Below are 24,308 nucleotides of genomic sequence, written 5' to 3'. Positions count from 1 at the left end.
ATAACATTTTTTGCCTTTTCAAATAAATATTTATATTATTTTTTTAACCAGAATACACATATTTAATATCAGCAATTAACTTTTAAAAAGGATAATTTGGCGAGGAGAGGGATGCAGGGGAGAGGGGCCCCTCCCCCGCCTATTACATAGCTAATATCTTTTACAGAAATAGAAAATAAATCTTTTAACGATGTGCTAACATAAGTTAAAACAACGTGCTTCTACTAATGATTCACGATATGTCTTATCTTGCGTAGAGGTCTGTCTAATCTTTTCGGTATCTATTATTTTTAGTATATTGTAGACTCATCCATTTAGTAAGGCGAAGATTTGATAGATATATAATATATGTATATATATTTAATTATTTTTGCGAACCAAGATCGTATAGTTGTACTGTTTCACATGAGTTTCTGACTTTGCACGCGAGATATATAATATACGACAAAAATTGCGTTTTATTTATAAAACATTTTTTGTTAATAACTCAAAACAATGGCTAAAACCTTTTGAGGGTCACTGAGTTGATAATATATGTCAAGGTCAAGGCCATTGAAGGTGATCTCTTGATCGAAATATTTATCTATCACATATTTTTATCATTTCATCTTAAAAAATGGCTTTTTCATAAGAGTCGCTGAAATTCCTTTTAAAGGCTTTTATTTTAGTCCAAATTAAAGCTTTTGATAAAGTTTCAATAAAAGGTAGGAATCGGAGGTGGGTCGTTTTTGGAAGTTTATCCATGCAAATTTTAAAAATGATATTCCGCTGCAGAGTTTATTGATACATCAAAATTAATATATTATTTAATAATCTCCTCTATATATATAAACATTAGTACGAAAAATACTCTATATATCTTTTCTTCTCCACTTTCTCTCTGTCTCTCTCTCTCTCTCTCTCTCTCTCTCTCTCTCTCTCATATTATAATTTATATTACGAGAACGCACAATACAATATAAAATATATTGAAAACAAAATATCAACTACTGAATTTGCTTTTTAATATAACGAAACTAATGAAATTATGATTCTACTTTAGCGATAATTCAGCTTATCTTGTGCAATTTGTATAATTAAATTCTGACGCACATTTTGACTCAAATCCCACGAGAAGTCTCAATGTACAATTTCCACAGACTCTCGTGATATGCGGGTTACGTCTAATAAAGAGTGAACGCGAACTATATCTTCTACCTCATGCCCGTCTTCTCTCTTATTCTCACTCAAGCTTGTTCTCTCGACGGTCAAAATTTCATGCAAGTTAAAGCAGATCTGTAATTGTGACCCAATCCCGAGTTCAACCCTAGATGTGAGCATTTCTGTATTCTCGACATTTCTCGCATGTTTCTCTTTGGAGATATAAGCACACATAATATACATAATGCAATAGTAATTATACGTGTTACACATACGAATTTTGTACGTATGTTTGTTTCCCATTCAACAGGATATCTACTATTTTTTAGCATAACTCTTTTTTATCTTCCTTCTGTTTTCAAATAATATATTTAAACTAATTTTTAATTTTTATCTGTTTTTTGTAGTATTAAAATTAACGTTTTATTGTATTATTAGATATTTTATTTTAATATCTAATTTAATTAATTTAAATATTATAAGTCTGCGTTGTCAGTATATATAATATTTAAACTGCATTTGTCAAGTAGTAATGTCTTTTAACTCTTAAAACTGTTGGGACGTACGTACAAATTCATTTAGTTCATATAGTTGGGTTATTTCCCTGAATGTGAATGTTTAAAATGTCTCCCTTAATGTTTTGTCAAAGTTAATGTTTTATCAAGAGTTAATGACGCACACACTTCAACACACAATCTTTCTTCAGATCGATATTTGAACCAGAATACGAATATATATGAACCTTAAAACTCTGTAATGCCAACAATTGGTTGCTTCTCTTAATTGATATTGAGCAAACAAGAAATACTCGATACTGTATAGTGAATTGCCATAGCCAAAGACAGTATCGAGCATCTCATTCCGCCATAACGATTAGTCTCGAGCTCCTTTAAAAAACATAAAAATAAGGAGAATTTACAAAGTATTTTTTCATTATTCTCTTCTCTTCATAATGAAATTAGACACAATACGATCTTTAGTCCGAGTAATGAAACATTTCTATTCGCAAACCATTTGTATATAATTTGGAGTCAAGTTTTAGAAATATCATTAAAATATGACGATTTTTTAATTATTTCTATTTTCACTATATATACGCAATATATACATACTATATAATTGTACTTTTTTACTTTATGAACTAGCATTACAAACGCGCGCTTTGCGCATGCTATTTAACATTTTTTAATTTTTACTATAATTTGCTGTTATATCGCAATCTTAATACACACAACTGTCAAACTATGCAATGACAGCTGCTCACGAAATTAGCGCAGCGACAGAATCAATTATCGTCGCGAAAAGAATACCGATACATATTTTCAAATATCGATTTAACATGCCTTTCTTTAGATAGAATGCATCGTAACATTTGTTACAACCACTGTTTTGTGAATTCAAACGTTAATAAATCTTCGAGGAATGAAAACGAAAACATTTACTTTGTTTCGCTATGCTCCTTTATTTTTAAACTTTGATATTGCTTATATAAATAACAAGAATTTCCTGTAAGTTTTATTAATATTCTTTCTTTAATTTTAACCTAAATCCTTAAATTTCCTTCTTTCTTTTTGTCGTCGCAACTGGCTTGATGTGCGATTTTATCTATTTTTTTGTGTGTAATTTACTTTCGGATTTCAAGACGAAGATCATCCGCGACCTTAATCGACAAGCCATATGCTCTTTGTATTATTTGCTTACTTTTTACATTATCAATTTGCACACGCTTCGCGCAGGATTTTCAACATTGTTATTTTCAAACTTTCTTTTATAAATACTAAAGAATTTTTTTTAAATACTCTTTTCTGATGTCAGTTTAAATTTTATTCACGATTAGATTTTCGGAAGGGAATTTAAAGTCTTAAAGTAAATTCTAAGTTCCATCGTCTACTATCTGTTCATCATTCGCAATTTCGTTATATCACTTTTCCGCAATTCGCTCCCGGAATAAGTTCATGCGAAATTAAAAGCTCAATTATATCGTATATCCTATAATTACATCATATCCTAATTAACGCGGCTGATGATGAAAAATAGCTTGTTCTGTTTTATTATTTATAGGAAAACTATACATATAATGTTCGTCTAACACTCGCGACTTTTGACGAAAATAGCATAATTTTGTGATTGAAACTTCTTAAAGTTGCAGTAGATTAACATGAAATCTGTCCGCATGTGATAGAACCTATGTTTTTTTTCTATCAATAGAATTTGCCAACAGTGTCGACAACAGATTGTTAGCAGAAACCGAACAGAATTTCTCATTTCGTAACAATTTAAATAGAATATATCTCATTTAATTGGTTATGAAATGGCCGATTACTTATAACTTCTATTTGATGAATCTACCAGTCAATTTGTTATACTCTGCTAGCAGATTCTATTTCTGCCGGAATTATTTCTTATAATTATCGGATTTAAACACAAACAACGTTGCATCCTCACACAATGAGCTTAAAATGCAGCCCGCTGCACTTTTCGCATCAGCCTTTATTATGCAAGTGAAAGAGAAGTAGGTACAAGCAAACGCTCATAGCTATTCGTTCAGCGTGACTTAATTAAGTAATTAATTAATTACGCTGGGGAAATATATATAACTCTTCCGTGTCACAAACCAGTTGCATGCACTGTCTGATTGAAGTGCATATACTCTGATAGATGGCTCGATCGTATACGTCTGACAATGAATGTCGTTGTAATGATTTAACTGATAATCGTTGTCACATTCGACCATTTCTGTGTAATCATACGCAATTTGATTTGTCGTGCGAATAATGTAACTCGTAATGGTTATAATAATTACAAGAGAGTTCTCATTCTAGTGATGCTAATAACAATAATGAGAATTATTAGCTATTAGCGTATTATTAGCAGTCAGAGATTGCATACGAAGCGTTACAAATCAATATCGTCAGTCAGTGATAGTCTGATAATTGCAGACTGATTGAAACGCGAGATTATTAATAATTGTCAATACACTGCATAATTCCTATCTGTGCAATACATGCTTTATAAAATTATGCGTTTATACAAAGCTCCTCATAATTATAAAATATTTTCTCGTCAGTCATATTCTTGTATCAGCGGTCTATTACTACATTTATCTGTAATCCCGTTGTTATTTATGGACGAGTTATTACTTTAGCAAGTACTAACTCGAAAAATTTCAAGTACTTTCAAACTGCAATGAAACCATCGATTTTATCTCCAGCATAGACCATTTATTATTCCACAATGTAATGCAGAGTAAGCTGACGTTAATAAAGGAGGGGAGCATGTTGCGTCCGGAAACAAATTTATTTTTCCATGCAGATCCCGTAAATAATTCCGATCCGTCTGTTTGTCTGTTCAAACAAATGTCAATGGAGATCTTATTAATCCAACAGATGGAACTAGGTATTTTTCCTAGGTAGTTGTGTAAAAAAAAATAGATTTTCTCTGAATATCATTATACATCGTTGCATGTCACGTTGGAACGAATTTTATGTCACAGTTTTTCAATCCTTTAGAAATTTAGACGATAGTCATAAATACTGACAAACCGTCACTTCTTGTCCAAGAAAATCTGCTTGTCCAAGAGCATAAGTTCATGTCGTATGTTTTGTATGTATGTACAATCAGTCATAAACTCTCTGTGTGAGTTTATGTCTGATTATTGCACATTTCTACCAATGTAAATTAAATTTAATCTCGGTTTTATTTACCTTTTATGTTTTTCTAATTCTTCGAACTAGTAAAAGATACAAAATAAGTTAAACCAAGATTAAAGATAATCTACATTGGTAGAAATGGCCATATATGTATAATACGCGCGCGTGTGCGTGTCTTCGTTATTTCGCTAAAATTTTTTCAGTGTGTGTGTGTGTGTGTGTGTGTGTGTGTGTGTGTGTGTGTTATTAAAATTCCATTATTCATAATTTACATCAATCAATAAGATAGAGGAATGCTTAATCTCTAATTTTTATTTTTGTTTAGTTTTACACAATTAATTTAGTAATTCCATAGGAATTAATTTAATTCCTACAACGTATTTCTACAATAAATGAATAGAATGTATAGTATTATTATAAAATCGTTACATTAATAATAACAATTATTAAATTGTTAATTATTAATAATACAGATTATTAACAAAGTATAATAACAAAGATTATTAACAACTGATCGTATATAACAATCTGCTATAACAACGTGCTATATAACAATGTGCTTCATTATTCATCATTGATTCAAGACAAGCGGTTTATTGTTAATTGTTCTTATAAACTCATTAATTATTCTTTTTCATTGTCAGTTGACAATGGTATACGTACTATAAAGAATTCAACAATTTCCAGGAACCCTGTTGTTGGAGTTGCGTCGCCTGCCGAGAGGATGCCTACGTTTACAACGACACGTGCAAAAAGTGCAATCCCGGATATGCACCAAATTCCACGATGACGGGCTGCATTAAGCTCACTGCTGAAGTCATACCCTGGACGAGTCCTTGGGCGTTAGTACCGTTGATATTTGCGTCCATCGGGATCCTCAGCACTCTTTTCACCACCGTCGTCTTTATACGGTAAGATGCGCGCATTGCTTCTTCATTGTTTTCTCGATCGTGTTGTATTATAATAATAAAAAAGATTTTTTAGCAAATCTTATTTTTCAGATAAGTCGAATCTATCTAAAAATATATAAATAGATCTGCTTAAATAAAATTTTAATTCAAAATTTCATTATACTACATTAGTACCGCAGTACGTGTAATCTCAAAGATTGCAATATTATCGATTTTGCTTGATATTTCATTTAAAATAAACATTTTTAAATTAATCTTTAAATCTAATCTATCATTAACACTTCCATATGGCTTGCCGACGGCATAAAGTCATGCGTATTTTAACGTTATAGTCCAATGACACGCAGAGTATATGTACAACGTATATGTGTATGTCGATAAGATTAATATTTTTACATATATACATCTATTATTGCATGCACGTGTTGTGGATAAAAACATGGACGAAACGTTGCTTGGCAACATTAAAACAATTATAAGTATAATTAAACGGTGCCATGTAATCTTACATCAAGGGTTGTTTAATTATGACATTTTAAAACGCATACCATATTCGACAAGGAAATATATTTAAATAATATTTAAAATAATATCTATAATCTATCTTATGTTATAAGACTCTTAAAAAAGTGATATTTATTGTCTCGGATCGTATGATCATAGTTATAGTTTGTTTCAATCGGATATATGTATATAAACTGCGAACTGCAAAGTATTAACAAATAATACGATACAAATAATATAGGCTAGGTAAAAATTTTTATTGCATTAAATAAAAATGTAAATAATATAAAAAGACTTTTCGTCGTGCGAGAGTGATGAGTGAGATGAAATTGACGCACATTCGATATCTTCTTTTTCAATGAAAATATAACAAGGTTGAATGGGGAGCATATTAGCATTGAAAAAGGGTGCTTAAAAAGATATAAAGTCGATGCTTTCGAAGCGAAAATTTAATCGAAAGCTTAATAAGTGACCTATTAAACTTACTTAATTAAAGAGCTAAAAGGTTTAATGCATTTACTGTACATGGCTGTACAAAAAGAAAAAGAACATTTTGAATTCTAGAGTTATTTTTTTTATATTTTCACTAATTGAACTTAACTTATTAACACATAATTATCAAAACTCGCGTTTTATGTGTAAATTATGCTTAAGTATTTGTTTAATTTAAATTTACTATCGATTCAACATCTCCAGAAAATGTAATGACAGATTTTGAGATAGCCTAATCATATCTCTCTCAAGATTATTAATCAATACAATTAGAAAAAATTTTACTCTCTCTCTCTCTCTCTTCTGTATATTAAAAAACACTAAAGCGTCGAAAATAATACATGAATAAATAAAAAAATGTACAAATGAGAAAGTATATTTGCAGAAATATTATTTATCACACTCTAATATTAATTTAAATTTCTTAATCTATTTAAGGCACGAAATTAATGTACAGTATATCTTTCGCAAATATTAATTGAAATTTTTGACTGACCTCATCGATTTCGCTATGAATATATTGTGTTTGAACAGATTCAATCGCACTCCGGTGATCATGGCATCGGGACGTGAGCTATGTTACGTTCTGTTGGTGGGAATTCTCTCCTGTTACGGCATGAGCTTCGTCATACTGAGCAAGCCGACCACATGGAATTGCACATACCTCAGGATCGGCCTTGGTCTCTGTCTTAGTATATGCTACAGTGCGATCCTCACAAAAACCAATCGTATATCGCGAATATTCAACCAAGGCACGAAGAAGATCAAGAGGCTCTCCTACACATCGCCCAAGAGCCAAGTGGTAATCGCTATCGGTGAGTACGAGCTGCACTCACCTCGGTAAACATGTCGACAAGCTATATGGCATCGAGAGGATAATTGCACACGCCAATGCTTGACGTAACGTGAAATAAAAGCTGTGTTCGACCGAAGAAAAGAAATAATGGTGCGATCCTTAGGCGATAGAGTTTCTCTCTAACAATAAGATAGACACAAGGAATTTGCATCTTATTGACGCAATCCTTGCTTATTGCAGTTTCGATCAAAACGTCACCTCCTTGTATCGTTAGTTTTTAAAAACAGAAATTAATTATCTCTCAAGTAGATACTTGAAAAGTGAATTAATCGTCATTCTTTTTTTTCTACTCTAGCTCTCTCCCACCTTTAAAATAATTTTACAAGTTATATGTATAAATTATTATCTTTTATTATAATTTTTGTATTACAATTCTATTAATCGTGTTTTTTATTAATTATAAAGTTTTATATATTATATGCATACTATTATATATATGTATATAATTCTATTTCTGTAGAAAGGAAATAGCTTAATGTGGGAAATATACAGTTTGGGCACATTGCGGATTTTCTCTCACATTTCCATTCATTATTCGATTAACAATGTAAACAGCAGCTTCTAAAGTACGCAGAGCCTGATCCTGGATTACGTGACTCCCATTTATGCAGGGATCACCGCAGTGCAACTCATCGGCACTATCGTGTGGCTGATGATCGAGCCGCCAGATACCACGGAGATCCATCCGTATCCGCTGTCCGCGGTGCTTACGTGCCGCGTGTCCACATTCTCGCTGATGATGTCCCTCGTTTACAACATGTTCCTGATTTTAATGTGCACCCTCTACGCGTTCAAGACCCGCAAGATCCCGGAGGACTTCAACGAGGCAAAGTACATCGGCTTCACCATGTATTCTACGTGCATCGTTTGGCTGGCCTTTGTGCCCATCTACTTCGGCACCAACAACGACTACAAGGTCTGTGCCACAGATCGCGAGTCCACGGCGGACGCGAATTACGCGCACGTCTTCCCACGCGCGCGCGCGCGCGCACGCGCGCGCGCACACACACACACACACACACACACACACACACACTCACACACACACGCACGCACACACACACACACACGCACACACACGCACACAAGAGAGAGCCTCACGGCGCGTTTTTCTGTGTTAACATGTAAAGTCGAGCGGACGGCTGCCTACGTTGCAGGTTCAGATCGCGAGCATGTGCATGTGCATCAACATCTCCGCCTCGGTCGCCCTCGGTTGCCTCTTCACGCCCAAGGTCTATCTGGTGTTGTTCCAGCCTTATAAGAACGTCCGTCCTGGTCACCCTAACGTATGTATAGATTTTGTTGTACATACTTATCTCATCTAACAATTAATCCATGAAACAATGGACAGGAATGGACAAGGGATGTCTCCAAAATTCACATAAATTAGATAACTCATACTACAAATGTCATTAAATAACAGTTATCTCAGCTTTTTCGCCAATTCTCGCGAATAACTTATAAAATTACACTAAATCTAATAAGAATTTTAAGACATAATTAACTTTTCTGTTTCGGAACTCAATTTGGATCGTACTTTTATATCTGCTATAGATATATTTTTATCTATAATACTCCTTCAAATTATCAATTTCTCTCCCCCTCGCAAGTAAACAAATTTCTACCTATTAATCTTTTCCTTGCACAATAAGCATGTTGTGTGACAAACTTTAATCTAATCTCTGCTACAGTAAATTATACATATATTGAGGATTGTTTGTTATTATAAACAGTTTATTAATTGATTAAAGAGCACAACGGAGAGCACAATTACTGGCTCAATTCACTCTGAAATAAACATATTTAATTCCCTTCCAAATCCCTTCTTTTGTTAGCATTATAATCGGTTAAATCCTAGATATTTATTATTAAATCAAAACAATTCCATCACTGAAACCAGTTTTGGTTCTTGTATCCCATCAAAATCCACATGAGAATCAGCATTTAATACACATTGAGGAAGCAGTGGAAGCACTAATCCCTTCGACAAAACAAATAAAATTTATTCTGCAAAGTTAAAGTACGATGGAAAAATGGTTTTGTTTTGTAATAATTTCATCGATTGCAGAATGTTTAGGAAATCTCATCAAAGTATACGACAAAGTTCTTCTATTTATTTTTGTTTATTTACTTAAATTATCAAGTTTAAGTTTAGAGAATTGCGAAAATCTGAGATTTTTCATAAATAATGTCCACTAGTAAAAAAAAAAAATAATTGTGATACGTGATATTGAAGTACAATTGCGAAGAGAAGGCTCGAATGTCTGTAAATCTAAATATATCTAGGAGAGCATAAATCTATATACCTAGGAAAGCATGTATGAGTCAGATACAGATCGGTGAATGTGGACACTGTGTTCAAACGTTGCAGAATTGATTGCGAATATTATACCGAATTGGAGACTGGATGCACCGGTGCGCACGAAGGCGCATAAAGGTCGGATTGAAATTGATGTAAAGGCGTATGCTAACACTAACACTAACGCTAACGATTCGATCAATTTGATGTTCAGCGTAAGTTACCGCATTGTTTGTGGAATTTATGCCGAGCAACGAATTTCCATTCCATTGATCGAGAGATGCGAACATGCGCTTGATAAATCTGCACGCGATGGCTCTTGGAGTGCATCGGTGCACATTGTAGAAATATAGCCTGAGGGAATTTGGTATTAGGGGGCTAAAATCTTTTCCCTTGTTCTCCAATCATTTGTCGTCCGATGTCTAAAATCCATTCGGATTTTCGTAGACGGGCGGCTTGCAGAGTGGCAATCGCGCGGCATACAGCATGCGCTTCGCCGGCGGCCGTAGCCAGACGATGCAGAGCGTGACCTCGGGCTCGCGCAGCAGCCCCCCGATGTCCCGTGGGGGTGCGGGCGCGGGCGCGGGCGCGGGTACGGGACGTGCGGACGAGCGGAAGCACGCGAACGGTGAGACCCAGGCGCTGGCGAGTCCATCGGTCGAGGAGACTTCCGTTAGCTAGGTCGCTCTCATACACCTCCCTCCCTGTCCAGAGCATCGGGCGAGGATGCGCGAGACCGAGGCGGAGGTGTATGTCAATGGCGACGACGACGGCGGCAGCGGCGGCGGCGGTAGTGGAGGCGGCGGCGGCGGCGGCGGCGGCGGCGGCGGCGGCGGTGGCGGCGGCGGCGATGGCGACGGCGACGGCGGCGGCGTCGGCGTCGGCGGCAGCGGCAGCGTTGGCGCCAGTACAGGTGGCGGCTGCAGCTGCGGCGGCGGCGGTGGTAATGATAATGGTGACGGCGACGACGATGATGAGGACGAGCGCAAGCTGTCGACCGTTCAGGAACTGCCAGAGCTTACCGCCAGCCCGCCGATGAGCCTGGTGACCCGTCAAGCGCGCGAGAGGAGTCAGGACAAGCTGCGCCACGACTCCGATCAGGTGACAGGGATTTTTTTTTACCTTCGAATCCTTTAATAACGGATTGTTCCCATCACGGAGATTTCGGCAGATTGATGATCAGCCTGGCTTTTCGAAAGAACGTGCTAATCAAGAAATCAAATTGAAATTTATTGTGCAATCAATCATTATTTATATTGCTCATTTCGGGTGTTTGTTTATGCAGTTACGTTGAAGGATTTCTTTCTTTTTGCTTGTTTTCAAAATTTTGTTTTTTGAAGCTTCGTCATGGCTGACTCTTTCGCTATATCGTTTGTAACGATCGATTTTTATTATTCTGTTACTACGCTTTACAACATTCGTTATGGTTTTTTTATCATTATGAGACGACAAACATTACAACATATAGATTTCTAATCCATATACTCTTCTGTTTCCTTTTCAAGCCGAGCTATCGCAACGAAGCCGCAATCAGCAGCATCTCTGAGAAAGTAGAAGCGCGCGCGAGGAAAGAGAGATCGTGCTCGAACGAGGAGCAAATTCTAAGTTACAGCGACTCGCCGACCTTCTCCGAGTTCTCCTCGTAGTATTCGAACGGTCATCTCGAATTGCGACAGATTTCCCCTTCAGCATCTTTCACCGAGTTTCCGATCAACACGAAGGACCTCGTCAATCTTGCCGTATTTGACAGCGTTTTATAAGCGCCAAATGTTTTGTATATTCCTACACGAGATGTGAGTAATCTGACAACGCTTATACAACTCTTTGCACTCGGCCCGTGGTTACATACACAAAATTATACAGGCTATTTCTTAAGTACTGTTCCATATTTTAGGATTTGATTTTTGAAGTTTTTTTTATTAAAAAAATTCACAAGTTTTGCAAAAAATCATCAGTGACAGTAGAAACGGAGCTTAGATAATGCATTACTGCTTTAAACTTGTATGCTAATAAACGGAATCAATTTTTTTCCTACAAATGTTTATTATTTTATTACAGTACACACTCTCGCTAAAGATTTTAAAAAATTATAATTTTATAAAATTTTAAAAAAATGATTTTTAACAGCCTATTATGTATTTGAAATAAGGCCTTTTTTAAGACTTGTAAACTTTTCTTTATAAAATGTACTTAAGAAACACCCTGCATTACTAAATCCGACAAATATTTTTATCATAAATTATAAGTAACATAAACTTATGAACTATGAAATATGAATCTAAAAATCAGAAAAGTTTCCATCGACTAGATAATTTCTATTTCTGAGATGTCGTGTCTTCTTTTAAAAAGATAGATAGATTCTTTGATAATAGAAAATTATCAGAATAATTTCTGTGCAAAGAGTGATATTAAATACTATACACGAAAACGCATATTCGACGGTCGCAATTTGGTCGTCGAAAAAAAAAGGTCCTTTTACATAGACTACGATTTTATATAGTTATTCATATCGAAAACTTTCGTGCTTTGTTTGTCCTCGACGTACGAACTACACACTCCCGCCGCCGGCATTCAGCAAGTTTCTAGCATCACGCGGGTGAGTTTTTGGGATCCATTCATCTCTCACGAACAAAGACCTTTTTCCTACATGTGTACGTGGTGGAGTTTATATGAGTTTCAGATTGACCGGAGCTCGGCAAGTACCAAGTATTTCGAAATACATAAAAACAACAGACAAGAAATCCATCATATTCTGCAGGTCGTTTCATATTAAGAGAATTTCTTCTATTTCCATATAATATTCAATATATTTGTCGTAATTAATTTGCGTCATATAAATAGCAAACTTTTTTGTTTGTTATTCACAACGCGATAAAACCATCCAAATATTGATATACGTGATACACGGTAATATGATAAATTACTCTAAGTGATGATAGATTACTCGAAATTACGCCAAACGTGATTCTTAAAACTTATCCAGTGATTTTGGAATACTGTGTGGAATACTGTATCTTAATTAATTCTGAACGGACATGAGCGTGCTAGCTGATCTGATATGCAGAAGTATTAAAATCCGATAAAATCAAATTAACTGAATTATAATTATCGCATCCTTTTGCTCAAAGACGAACCACGGATGCAAATGTTAGCGATACCGTTAATCTCAGTCGTAAAAGAAACGAGAATATTGATTATATAACAATAACAGCGATTGCTTAGAAATGCCAGTTGCCAAATATTTGAAACAGGAATTTAGTCCGGTGACCTGGTCATTTTTTAAAATCTATCACTTTTATCTTAAATTCGGCTTTAAAAATTGGAACTAATTAAAATTTACATATTTACATATTATAAGAGAAGCTGCAATGAAATTAGAAATATCAAGTACAAATTCAATTCGCACTTTGCCTTCTTTCGTTTTCAACATAGAAATTTTTGTATCACTTAACTTTAACAGAAAATAATTCATGTAGAGATAATTCATGTTGGGGGATAAATCCTCGCAAAAACGAAAAGTTAACCCTCACTCAAACGTAATTCGAGACACAATGAATGCGCTAAAACACAACGATGAATCGATTTTTAACGCGCCTTGTTGCACCGAAAGAATACGCCTAATAATAAACTGTTTTGATGAGAAAGAGGGAGGGCGGGCAAGAGAGAGAGAGAGAGAGAGAGAGAGAGAAATCACACTGACTCCAAGTAACACGTTTCTGTACAAAGAAGCCAAAATCAAAACGATTTTACTTGCAGCACGATAAGAATTGCTAGATAAGAAAGACTCGACGAAGCGTTTTTCAACGATAATTACATTAATGTTGTTATAGCCATCGTAAGCGTAGAACGTAAACGAAGGCAAAGTCTATCGAGTAGTTAGAATCGATTGTTATTATCGTTTCCAGAGAATATATCGAATGTCTTACTAATTTGATTTTTGTGTAGCGCGTTGTAGTATGTACATCTAAAATTGCAGGGGCACATATTCGTATATATATATATAGTACGTACATATATATGGGTCAGTATATATGGGTATCCTTGCAAATTCAGATGGGTAGGCATTTGTCATGCCTTGTGTACATACATACGGGAACAGAAATGCCTATAGCCATCTGAACTTGCAGGGATACCGAGGCATATATGTATATATTCCGGTATCCTTGCAAGTTCAGATGGATATAGGTATTGATACGCCTAAAATATCGTTGTTAATTGTCTAATGCATCTATGTTAATATCTGAAACGAATATTTCTATGACATTTCGACATCGCCGAAAATAAGTTTGGATTAAATAAAATCTTTCTCCGCAGATATTTTATCCAATTCCTTCTTCTTCTTCTTCTTCTTCTTCTTTTTGTTTTCTCTCTTTGTTTTTATACATAGAATATATCCGAACTTATATCTGGTTCAATAATTAATACTTATTTAAGAAACTTTGTAGATCGCGGATCAGTACATGCTCCACCGATGCTTCTTGTTCAATTATTTTAATGAATGATTATATAATGAATAATTAATATCTTTGATAATTGAGCATCTGTGTAAATATATATACTACAGTTATAGTTATGGTTGAGCAATCGCAGAATCTCGCTTCCCCGAGAAATGGGATATTTCTTAATTAATGATTGTACAAAATATATATTATATAGCATCGAAATCTAAAGAGACGTCGTTGACATTGCGTGCATGTATTAATATAAAATAATAGCTGTTATATATGTGTGCCTAGCATCATGTGAGCTACTTTCCGTGAATGTATATCGATATCTTCGTGATTAAGTCGAATAACGATAAAAGCAAAGATTTTTTTTTAGCAAACACAAACAAGTAATATTATTTTATTTTATTACATTTTATGAATTTTATTGAGTAATAAATTTCAATTTATTCTTATGATTATCTTTAATGCACAGTAATGCAATTTATTAGTAGCATACAACTAAAAAATTTTATTCTATACTTGAAGATACATGTAGAATAATGATTCTCTTTATCGTTATCATTTATTAATGCCGGACTTAATTGCTTATGCTCTTATTATAACTAAACAAATTTTCTAATATATATTTGCAAATAAAAAAAATATTAATGAATAGTCGTTATCCGACTTAATGGAATACTGCGTAGTGGAGATGCACGAATGGTTGTTAAATATATTAATTGGACATATGACGAAAAACTATATATATCGAACTATTGGCCCGAAGGGTGCGTAAGTAAGTAACTTGATAAATATACAACTGCCTGCGGTAATAAGCCGATTAAACGAATGATAACTTCAACGGACTCTGTACATAACAATGCTAGTCTAAGGAGAGACCTGTTTGCATGAGTCTAACTCTAAACTATAATAATGTCCGGTTTAAGTGTAAGTCCTTGCAATTTTTCATTCTAAAGCTCCGGATGGATAGATGGAAGCCCCAACTTTGTTCTAGTTAAAGATTCTCCGATCCTATCGAGTCGAATCATATATCTTCTCGTCGTCGTTATGTCGTGAAGAGCTTTACTTAAATGATATAACATGTGTCTAAAAAGATACCCGTTACATGCAAATTTGTTTTAAAAATGATTATTTAAACGAGATGTATTACTCCTAAAAAAAATGGGTCAAAACATTGATCCGTATTGATACGTATTGTCAGTGTTTACGATATAATAGTGAAAATGTACTCGAGTACGCATCAAACACGTATTTTAAATAAAACGATTAGTTAACGAACTGGCGATATACCGCTGTGCGGTACAATCCATAGCAAAGTTCCACAGACTCACTTATTGTTAGCAATCAACACGATTATCGGTAGTTTGATACGTATATCTTCGTGTTTGAGATCGATATATATATATTAGCTAGAGAATTATGGAAAAAATTATATTCGCACGCGCGCGCGCGCGCGCGTGTATGTATGTGTGTGTGTGTGTGTGCGTGTGTGTGCGTTCGCGTGCATGTATGTATGAGTATATCATAATGTCAAGACGCGAACGAGAATTCTCGGTTTACCGCGCAAACACCGTTCCCAATCGCGGAAGAGTATTTAATTTTAAAACAGAGTTTTATATTACAGTGCCAAATTAATGTTAGCACAAAAAGAGAATTATGAAAAGCCAACAAATATATAGATATAATTGCGAACCGTATTTCGTAGAATATTAACAACAGTGCGAGAATTGTTGTTTCTTAATTGAAACAAGTTAAGTCGATATATTAATTATAAAAAGCGGATAAGATTTTGTAAATAAGAGAAGAAAATTAGATACGTAATAATATGTAACACGGTATATACGTAGAGCGCGATATTACTAAATGTGTGCGAAAGCAGCGGCTTTAAAAAGCCATTTATATATTCATCCTCGTGAATAAGATTCAAATTAAATCTAAACACAGTTCAAAATTCTAATTTCTTTTAAACTTTATGTTAATGCAAATGATCTCGTTGTAAGCTCCATTATTTTTTTACATTTGTATAATTTTATTCCAAATTGAATATCGCATTACAAATATTTTTCTCCTTAGGAATTAAAAAGAAAACGAAAAAATTCAAGCAGAGACTGAAGAAATGCTGCGATTGTAATTGAATTCAAAAATCAGATGCAATTTTAAAATTGTACATTTATCACCCTAGCGAATATTAGTTTTTATATGAGTAACATTATAAAATCAAGTTCTAACTTGCGCCGTCGCATGTACGGTGCTTTCCAACAATCTTGTGAACTTTAAGAAAAATCACGCCTAACTATATCGCTCATCTATTGATTGCTTTTCCTTTCAACTGTTTTACATGTTTTACACTACTAATTCAACACGTTGAATCGTTTCGACCGTAAAGTTAATGTTTTCTATTCAATGCACATCGTGCAAATAGCGATAAGAAGGAAAGCAGTAGCGTAAATTGTAACGAATCGAGAAACAAACTACCCGTAGTATATAACAATTGACTTTTCTCAAAACTGAAATACACGCAAGCATCTTTCTTCGCTGCGAGAATTTTTTTATTCTTCAGATGGATCGAGACTTGTCTCGCAACAAGCTTTCTCAGTTTCAAAGAAAAGGACATTTATTTTATCACTGTTACTTTATTCTTAATATTCTAACGAGTTTTTTCTAACCGGCAGTTTTGTGGGCCTAATTATTTTCATTTATCCTTTAATCAATATACATATTTCGTACCCCCCCAAGTTCGCCTATCCGTTTTCGGACTAAAGAATGGAAGCTATAATGTCGCTGATCGCAACAATGCGATGTTAATGTACGATTACGTCGATTACGTGTGCTAAGTCGTCGATAGATTAAATGAATTTAGACTGATTAACGGGTCTCTCCGCGGAGATGCGAATTTTTTTATAAGCGTCGCGCGCATCGCAAACGCGCGCCGTGAACATCATACGTCAATTAATAAGGACCTTAAGTTAATAACCACGTATCCACGACAATTTGTGGCGTTATCGGGCCTGCAACACGCTGTCGCCCGTGTTAAACATTTACGAAAATCCACGTAATTGTTTTTAATTATGACTTTAAAATAATTATTACGATATAAAGGCTGTCGCTGTCGAGTCATTCCGTTTATAACTAGAGACTTTAATCCCTTAAGAGATTCGCTTCCATATATTGAGCCTCACTGACTGAAATAACGATATAGATCAATTTTCATCAAATATCTCTTTTTTGTTCTCAAGTACCATTTTTATGAAAACAAAAAATTATTCAGTAGCTATAGATAATAAATATTATTTTATTCATTTAATAATTTTACTGATGACTCAAGAACTTCAAAAATGCTCCTATTAAATTTCTTCTGCAAATTAATATTTGATATACAAGTTTCAAATTATTTTAAAACTTCTTGAAAGAAGAAGTAAATTTTCGGCAATAAATATATTTTTTCTTGTAATTTATTTATTTGAAAATAATACGCTTATTTGTGTATGTAAAAAAATCACAATTTTTCAATTATTTGCTAAAATTAAATTACTTGTGTGTGTATGCACGCGCGCGTAATCATACGTAATTCATTAAATGTATTTCAGTTGGATGAGGATAATGGTATCAGTTACTGCCATTTCATCAATGATGACTATGATTATAGTCATTCATAAACATTCCAAGAATGCTTGATCACATTTATTATCTCGTTAGGCAATTATAACTTATTGTTAGCATACGTATCTTTCTCACCAATAATATCATCATACATTAATTGTTACATTATGTACGCATTTATTTATGTTGTAATACAGTTTATTATACATTTAAAATATTCTCTAATAAATGTTGTCAACAAATTATTTTTGTCGTATAATCAGCACTAAATGCGGCTGATTCTTACAATCCTTTCCTCTTATGTTACATCAAGATTCTATGCAACAACAAAAATAATAAGAGAATTGTAAGACGCGCGAAAAAAGTGGTAATACTTTAATTTATAATTTTAGAATGATTGATAGATAAATATGTTTGCTCGTAGCTTTTGTTTTAGTCAGAAAACTTAATGCTATAAAAATACGACTTTTACATTAAGACATGTACGCACACACATACACACCTCATTATTAAAAAAAAAATTAATCCACTAATTATATGACTTGCAAAAATATATATATATATATATATATATGTGTACATGTATATACATACGTATTACCAGTAGGACACTTCGTGTCGGCATCTTTGATTTCATTCAGATCACGTAAACATTCACTATGTTACCATTTAAAAAATCCAGAACCGAATAGAGAAAATAGTGTCTCATAAGTATAATAAAACAGATAAGTAATAATACGGATTAATTGAATCCAGCCCAAAGCAAAAGTTGCGAATCAAGAAAATAGTGTCTCATAAGTGATAAAACAGATAAATAATAATACGGATTCATTGGATCCAATCCAAAAGTTGCGTGGCGATATCTGCGCAAACACGTATTTTTTGCGAAGTGGTCCTACTGGTTATATTGTGATACGTGCGAGGGTATCGCACATGCTCACTCACATGCACGCACGCACGCACGCACGCACGCACGCACACGCACACACACACGCACACACACACACACGCGCGCGCGCGCGCGCGCGCGTTATAATGTACATATATACATCTCAACAAAAAAATTATGTACAATTATATCACGGTTTATTATATCGAACTCGTGGCCGATCTTGATGACCATAATACTCGTTAAAAATGAGCTTACATAGAAACAAATGAAACACAATTATCAGAAAACATATGCTAACCCAGAATAATGTGGGCAAGCCTCCGAGTTGGTGTCCATGCTTGTGCAAAGCCATCACCTGGTGATCGTGTGCCGGCGCTGAAAAAATATATGTATGTATACATTGATTTTTCAACAATAAATTTTATTAATACTAAAAACATTGTACTCTCTTATCAAGTTTGTAACAATGGATGGAAAGTAATATTATTTTTTAATTTTACACGTAAAAGCACATTTTTTCACTCCTTTCAATAGCCACTGTCAAATCGTATTTTTTTGCTTGAATAGGTGCTTCACGAGCCTCTTGACTATTTACTAACTGTCAGGGGAGGGAGGGGATCAGGAGAGAGAAAAGTAATTTTCATCCATTTTTACAAGTTTTTTTTAAAATAACCCTATTTTTTTATTTCATCTAAATTCTCTTTATTTAAAAATAGCATGCAAGACATTTTTACGTGTCATTTCGCACTTTTGACGTCACGATTTAATAAGGCCGCGGTGACTAGTTGGGAGTCTTAATTTTTTTTAATGCAAAATTCTTTATTAAAATAAAGATTTTCTGAGTTAATCTGAGTAATAATAAGTTATTTTTTAACATACCATCATCTACTTCGTGCACATGCAGAGCATTACGAAGATCTTGCATGTGCTGATGATCGGATGTTATGTAAAGTATTGCGGTTAGTGGCTTCGTCAATTTTACGGGAAAATTCGTGTAAGTCTGGTCGAGAGGAACTGGTGCGTCCAAACAGCCGGCATCACATCCAAAGTAAACACTATCACTTTTATCTAAAGCTACTCCTAATATCGCACGATTATCCTCACCAACTGTTACGGATATATTTACATGCGTTAAATTTCCGTAACTTATACGTCTGAAAGTAATATAGTTTCAAGAGTGAATTAAATTCACACATTAAAATAATATCTAGCATTAAAGATAAACATATAAAAGAAACAATGATATTTTTGTAGAAATAATTGTAATTTACCAGAAAGTTTTTGTTTTATTAAATCGTTTTTTCATAATCTGTTTTTATTTATAATTTTTATTTGTAATTTTAATTTTACGTTTACTTTAATTGTTAATATATAGACGTACCTAAACAAATAATCGCGATGAAGATACTGAGGATCGATATTGAATTCGAGATGTTGATTACTGAATCTCAGGCTACCGAGACTCAACACGATTGCCTGCTGTACAGCCGCAGGACCTCCGATCACTAGATGATGGCAACCTTGCTTTTCCAATGTTATCAACCATGCCTCAACTATCTCGTTGACGGCATCGATAGTTGAGGTATCTTTCCATAAGCGAGGAGCATCCCTAAGCGAAAAGAATTATATATTATATATTATAATTAATACGCGTAAATTACTTTTAAATGGCAGACACAATTCTTCATCATTACAAGGCTTACAAAGTATGGTGACCTCGATAGCATCCTTCGTTCATAGCAATATTTTTCTCGACATCTTGAACACTTCGCGGAACCTGAGACAATACGTAATACATGGTAGAATTAATCTTGTAGCCATTGATGGCACCGTCGGCCTTGGAATCACTTATCCTCAGACTCGTGTACCAATAACTCTGCCAGAGATTTACATGCTCCTCTCTCAGGCTTCGCTGCTGGCGCGCAATCGCCTTTCTCATCAACTGTACAACAAAGAATAACAATGCGCATGTGTTTTTCTTCTGTGGAAACAACGGAATAAATTGGAGAAATCTTCGCTTGCTTACATCGACAGCTCTCTTCTTAGTCGCATCGCGTTCCACATGATAGTACTCGGACGAGATTGGCTCGCTGTACTGAATGCTTGACAAGAATTCTAATTTAACGGAACTATGTGCTTTTACCTGCACTGTTTTAGGCGGAGCCTTGTAAATTATCGATACAACTATTATCTTGTTAGAGTTGGGCGCAGATACGAATCCAGATACGAAAGAGTAATCATGATTAAGCCCATCCACTTGAATTCTATATCGTTACATAATAGATGACGAATTAAATGCTGATATATTTTTAATTAATTATTTAAAATAACACTTGAAATTTCACTTACCTGATGGGCTCTATATGAGAATTACTCCAGTGAATGGATTCCTGTGACTTTAATGGTATTTCTTGAGAAAGTGAAAATGGATTAGAGAGTTTTATAGTCTGCACCAAAATTCCATCGAGACCTCTATGAGCATAATATTGAAATTCTATGTGATATCCCTCTCGAAGGCACTGATACTTGTAAACAATCCCATTTGTAAAATGAACAATAGTTGCTTCTCGATAAGAGCTATCTTTGGGTATAGGATGCGAGATCAATGGTTGCCATTGTACAGGCAGCAAGAGCGCTCTCCTATGTTTAATATACAGCCAGGCTTCTGGAGAAATGGGAACTCCAAAAACACCATTGCCAATATACGGCAGATAAGAATGTTCATTCTTCTTAGGTGGGTTGTGCAGAATATTTGCATTATATTCAACAGCATCAAAGTAGAAACTAGCCAATCTCTCATTCATGCAATGATCTTCAAATGCTGTGGAAAGGCACACGCATTAGTATATTCACTACATATCTAATCACTGTAGAAAGACATAAAGGCAATTCTATGTAACAGCAGAATTAAAAATATATTTTGTATTCTGCTTCCAAATAAATTTAAAAAAATACTTTTCTCGATATGTAGTGCAATTTGTGTTAGAAAGATAATTTTTTACATGAATTTTAATTGATTTAAATTAGATTCAAATATGTTTATATTGTAACACACACACATACACACACACATACACACACAATATACATATATGTGTATATTAATTTATCTATTCAAACACACAAATCATATTATATGATGAAAGAAGATTCAAAATTTGCCTATCGAAAAGCTAATAACACTAATATATAAAAACGATTTCACAATTAAATCAGAAAGTAGTTAGTTGGATTACGTCAACTTAATTACTATTTTGAACTTTTAAAAAGTAAATTATTTATATAAATATTATATGTAGAAAAGTTTTGAAAAAGAAACAGTTGTGAAACAGTTAAATTTGGTATTCCAATATCGAAATTACTTACCTTCTATAGGCTCTCTGGCGGAGGAAAAGAGCCATTGAGCGAAGGGCGGGCCGAAGTACAGCAACAGGCCGCCGCATACCAGGACGATTAAGAGAATTTTACGATACGAGTAATTGCCGTCCAGGACACGACGCACACGTTTGCCAAACTCACGGCCGTCCAGCATACCGCCAGTCCTTATCATCGCGAGAGCGTTCGCGCCCTGGTGAAACGCGTGTGCCCGATACAGTCGCTGATCCCGTCGTCGTCGTCGTCGTCGTCGTCGTCGTCGTCGTCGTCTCACCAATGATCATGGACATAACCTTATTGCCGAGAGAAAGTGTTGGCATGAATCATCGACGAGGGTTCGTTTTTGTTTCTGTCGCTTTCGAATCACGATTCACGAATTGCGACGCGGCTCAGCAATTGTTCGGAACGTCGGGATGCATCGTCAGAGGAGTTTGCACACCCTGCACACGATATAAACAAATACCGGCGTAGACACAACACATGAAGCACATCATCAGCTGTGAACTGCTGTGAACGGCATGAATACGCGCGGACCGACCGACCGACGACTGATTTGACGATTTGTAGGTTATGTAGGTAGCGCGTGTTAGTAGTGTAGCGCCTTGGCGCAGTCGCGTACCTAGACCTGCAGACTGCAGGTATCCTCTGCAGGTACTGCAGGTAGTGCAGGTTCAGTGGCGCTCGCAGTGTTCGCCCGGCCCAATTTGCATCAGTTCAGTTCGCATCCCTCTTGCTGCCAGAGATAGATGCAGCTTCAGATTCAGACCAGGAACCTTATTCTTGAAAAATTCTGCATACGAAAATGTACGAAAATACTATCTATAGTACACTATATAGATTTCCTTTGTATTTTTGTATGTGAAATTTTTCGAGAGAATAAGGCGCTATTTATATAATAGCTAATTACTCTGCTTTGTACTTTTTTTTATTTAATTATAGCGTTTACTTGGCGAAAATATTGAATAAAAACGAGATTTCTTGCCAAAATTAACGGTCAATTTATAGTTAATTTATTAAGATTTGTACACGCCGCGGATTTCCATGCGATTATCCTTCAATTATATAATAATATACGTTTACATATTTACTTTTTATTTATATTATTTTATTCTTTAAATCCTTACTTTGTTCCGTATGTATATTAGCTATATATATATATATATATTATATGTACAAATATATGTTACAAATTACAATAATTCGTCAATATCTATATAGATACAGTGAAGGTGCCGCGGGTATATAAACTATTCGCAATGAGTTATTCTATACAAATAAGCTTATATTTGGCACTTGCTTCGTGCGGTTAATAATGTTAATATATCGCTTGATAAGCACAATGTCACGCAAAATTTCAAATTGACATTTGGAAACATCAAGTACAGAGCGGGGCGACGAAGCGCGACGCGTCGCTCCTATTCACTGTCACGGCCTCAAAAATCGAACACATCCTAGTCCAGATACTCCACAGTTTAGTTACTCCAGCTCTCCAGATCCAGTCACTCGAGATCCAGTACGAGCTGTGCGAATGCTGGCGACTTATAATTAGTGAGCGCGATCTGCACGGTTGACGTGACGTCTTTAACCTCCTCGAGTCGTGTTACGTCGGTGATTAATAGTGATGGCGACGGCGATGACGTTGAGCAACATCGGGCATTAACAACGGCTGACACCAATGACAGCTAGGGGCGACGTTCGATCGCGGTCTTTCTTGCAATTGAATTCACAACACGTTCGATCGTCAGCGTCAACGTCGATATACCCAGATATACCCGCCGATTCGACAATCTCCCCTGGATCCTCTTGGAACCTTCGACATTCTCTACTGTGTGCTTTTGCAAAGCTACATTCATAGTCGTCCCAAATGCATAATTAGGCGAGTTAGAAAGCGAGCATGCCTCGTTGCAGTCGTTGCAGCGAAAAGTGCCTTCTGCACTTCGGAGCGCACACCATGGATGATGTGGATTGAGTATGTACGTACAATAAATACACGGCCTTTTCTAGTTGATGTTCATTGTCTAAATACCGGGCGATATTTCTTAATTTTCGAGGATAAGGATTAGTGTCTGCGAGATGCGCGGCGTTGTCACGTGGAGTAGCGAATTAAATAACTTGAATTATATATATATATATATATATAT

At 35.1% G+C, this 24,308-nt stretch overlaps 3 protein-coding genes across 6 annotated transcripts in view; 2 read left to right on the top strand and 1 right to left on the bottom strand.

Annotated features, from left to right (window-relative positions):
* The window catches only part of LOC105459158 (metabotropic glutamate receptor 8-like), a 101,220-nt gene extending 89,722 nt beyond the window's left edge, over positions 1-11,498 (top strand). The window contains exons 13-19 of the mRNA XM_011704939.1: positions 5,478-5,701; positions 7,232-7,512; positions 8,165-8,485; positions 9,925-10,067; positions 10,300-10,480; positions 10,766-10,953; positions 11,358-11,498. Of these exons, the coding sequence (XP_011703241.1) occupies positions 5,478-5,701; positions 7,232-7,512; positions 8,165-8,485; positions 9,925-10,067; positions 10,300-10,480; positions 10,766-10,953; positions 11,358-11,498 (1,479 nt within the window). The remainder of the gene's footprint in view (positions 1-5,477; positions 5,702-7,231; positions 7,513-8,164; positions 8,486-9,924; positions 10,068-10,299; positions 10,481-10,765; positions 10,954-11,357) is intronic.
* Positions 11,499-17,943: 6,445 nt separating this feature from the next.
* On the bottom strand, positions 17,944-22,755 carry LOC105459114 (uncharacterized protein KIAA2013 homolog). The gene is made up of 7 exons (XM_011704849.1): positions 22,159-22,755; positions 21,142-21,613; positions 20,819-21,056; positions 20,496-20,734; positions 20,174-20,401; positions 19,672-19,946; positions 17,944-19,167 (listed from the first exon to the last, which is right to left on the bottom strand). The coding sequence occupies exons 1-7, from the start codon at positions 22,340-22,342 to the stop codon at positions 18,980-18,982; spliced, it is 1,824 nt and encodes a 607-aa protein (XP_011703151.1). The 5' UTR covers positions 22,343-22,755; the 3' UTR covers positions 17,944-18,979.
* Positions 22,756-23,337: 582 nt separating this feature from the next.
* Positions 23,338-24,308, top strand: part of LOC105459113 (TBC1 domain family member 25) — an 8,263-nt gene continuing 7,292 nt past the window's right edge. For 2 of the 4 annotated variants that reach the window (XM_011704847.1, XM_011704844.1), the window contains exon 1: positions 23,338-24,140. The gene's annotated coding sequence lies outside the window, so the exon portion shown is untranslated. The remainder of the gene's footprint in view (positions 24,141-24,308) is intronic. The other 2 variants (XM_011704845.1, XM_011704848.1) reach the window with 2 other exon arrangements.

This window comes from Wasmannia auropunctata, unplaced genomic scaffold, assembly GCF_000956235.1.
Source record: "Wasmannia auropunctata unplaced genomic scaffold, wasmannia.A_1.0 LD334208.1, whole genome shotgun sequence".
NCBI classification, from domain to species: domain Eukaryota; kingdom Metazoa; phylum Arthropoda; class Insecta; order Hymenoptera; family Formicidae; genus Wasmannia; species Wasmannia auropunctata.
Note: the sequence above shows the minus strand (reverse complement) of the source record. Positions and strands in the feature narration are given on the sequence as shown.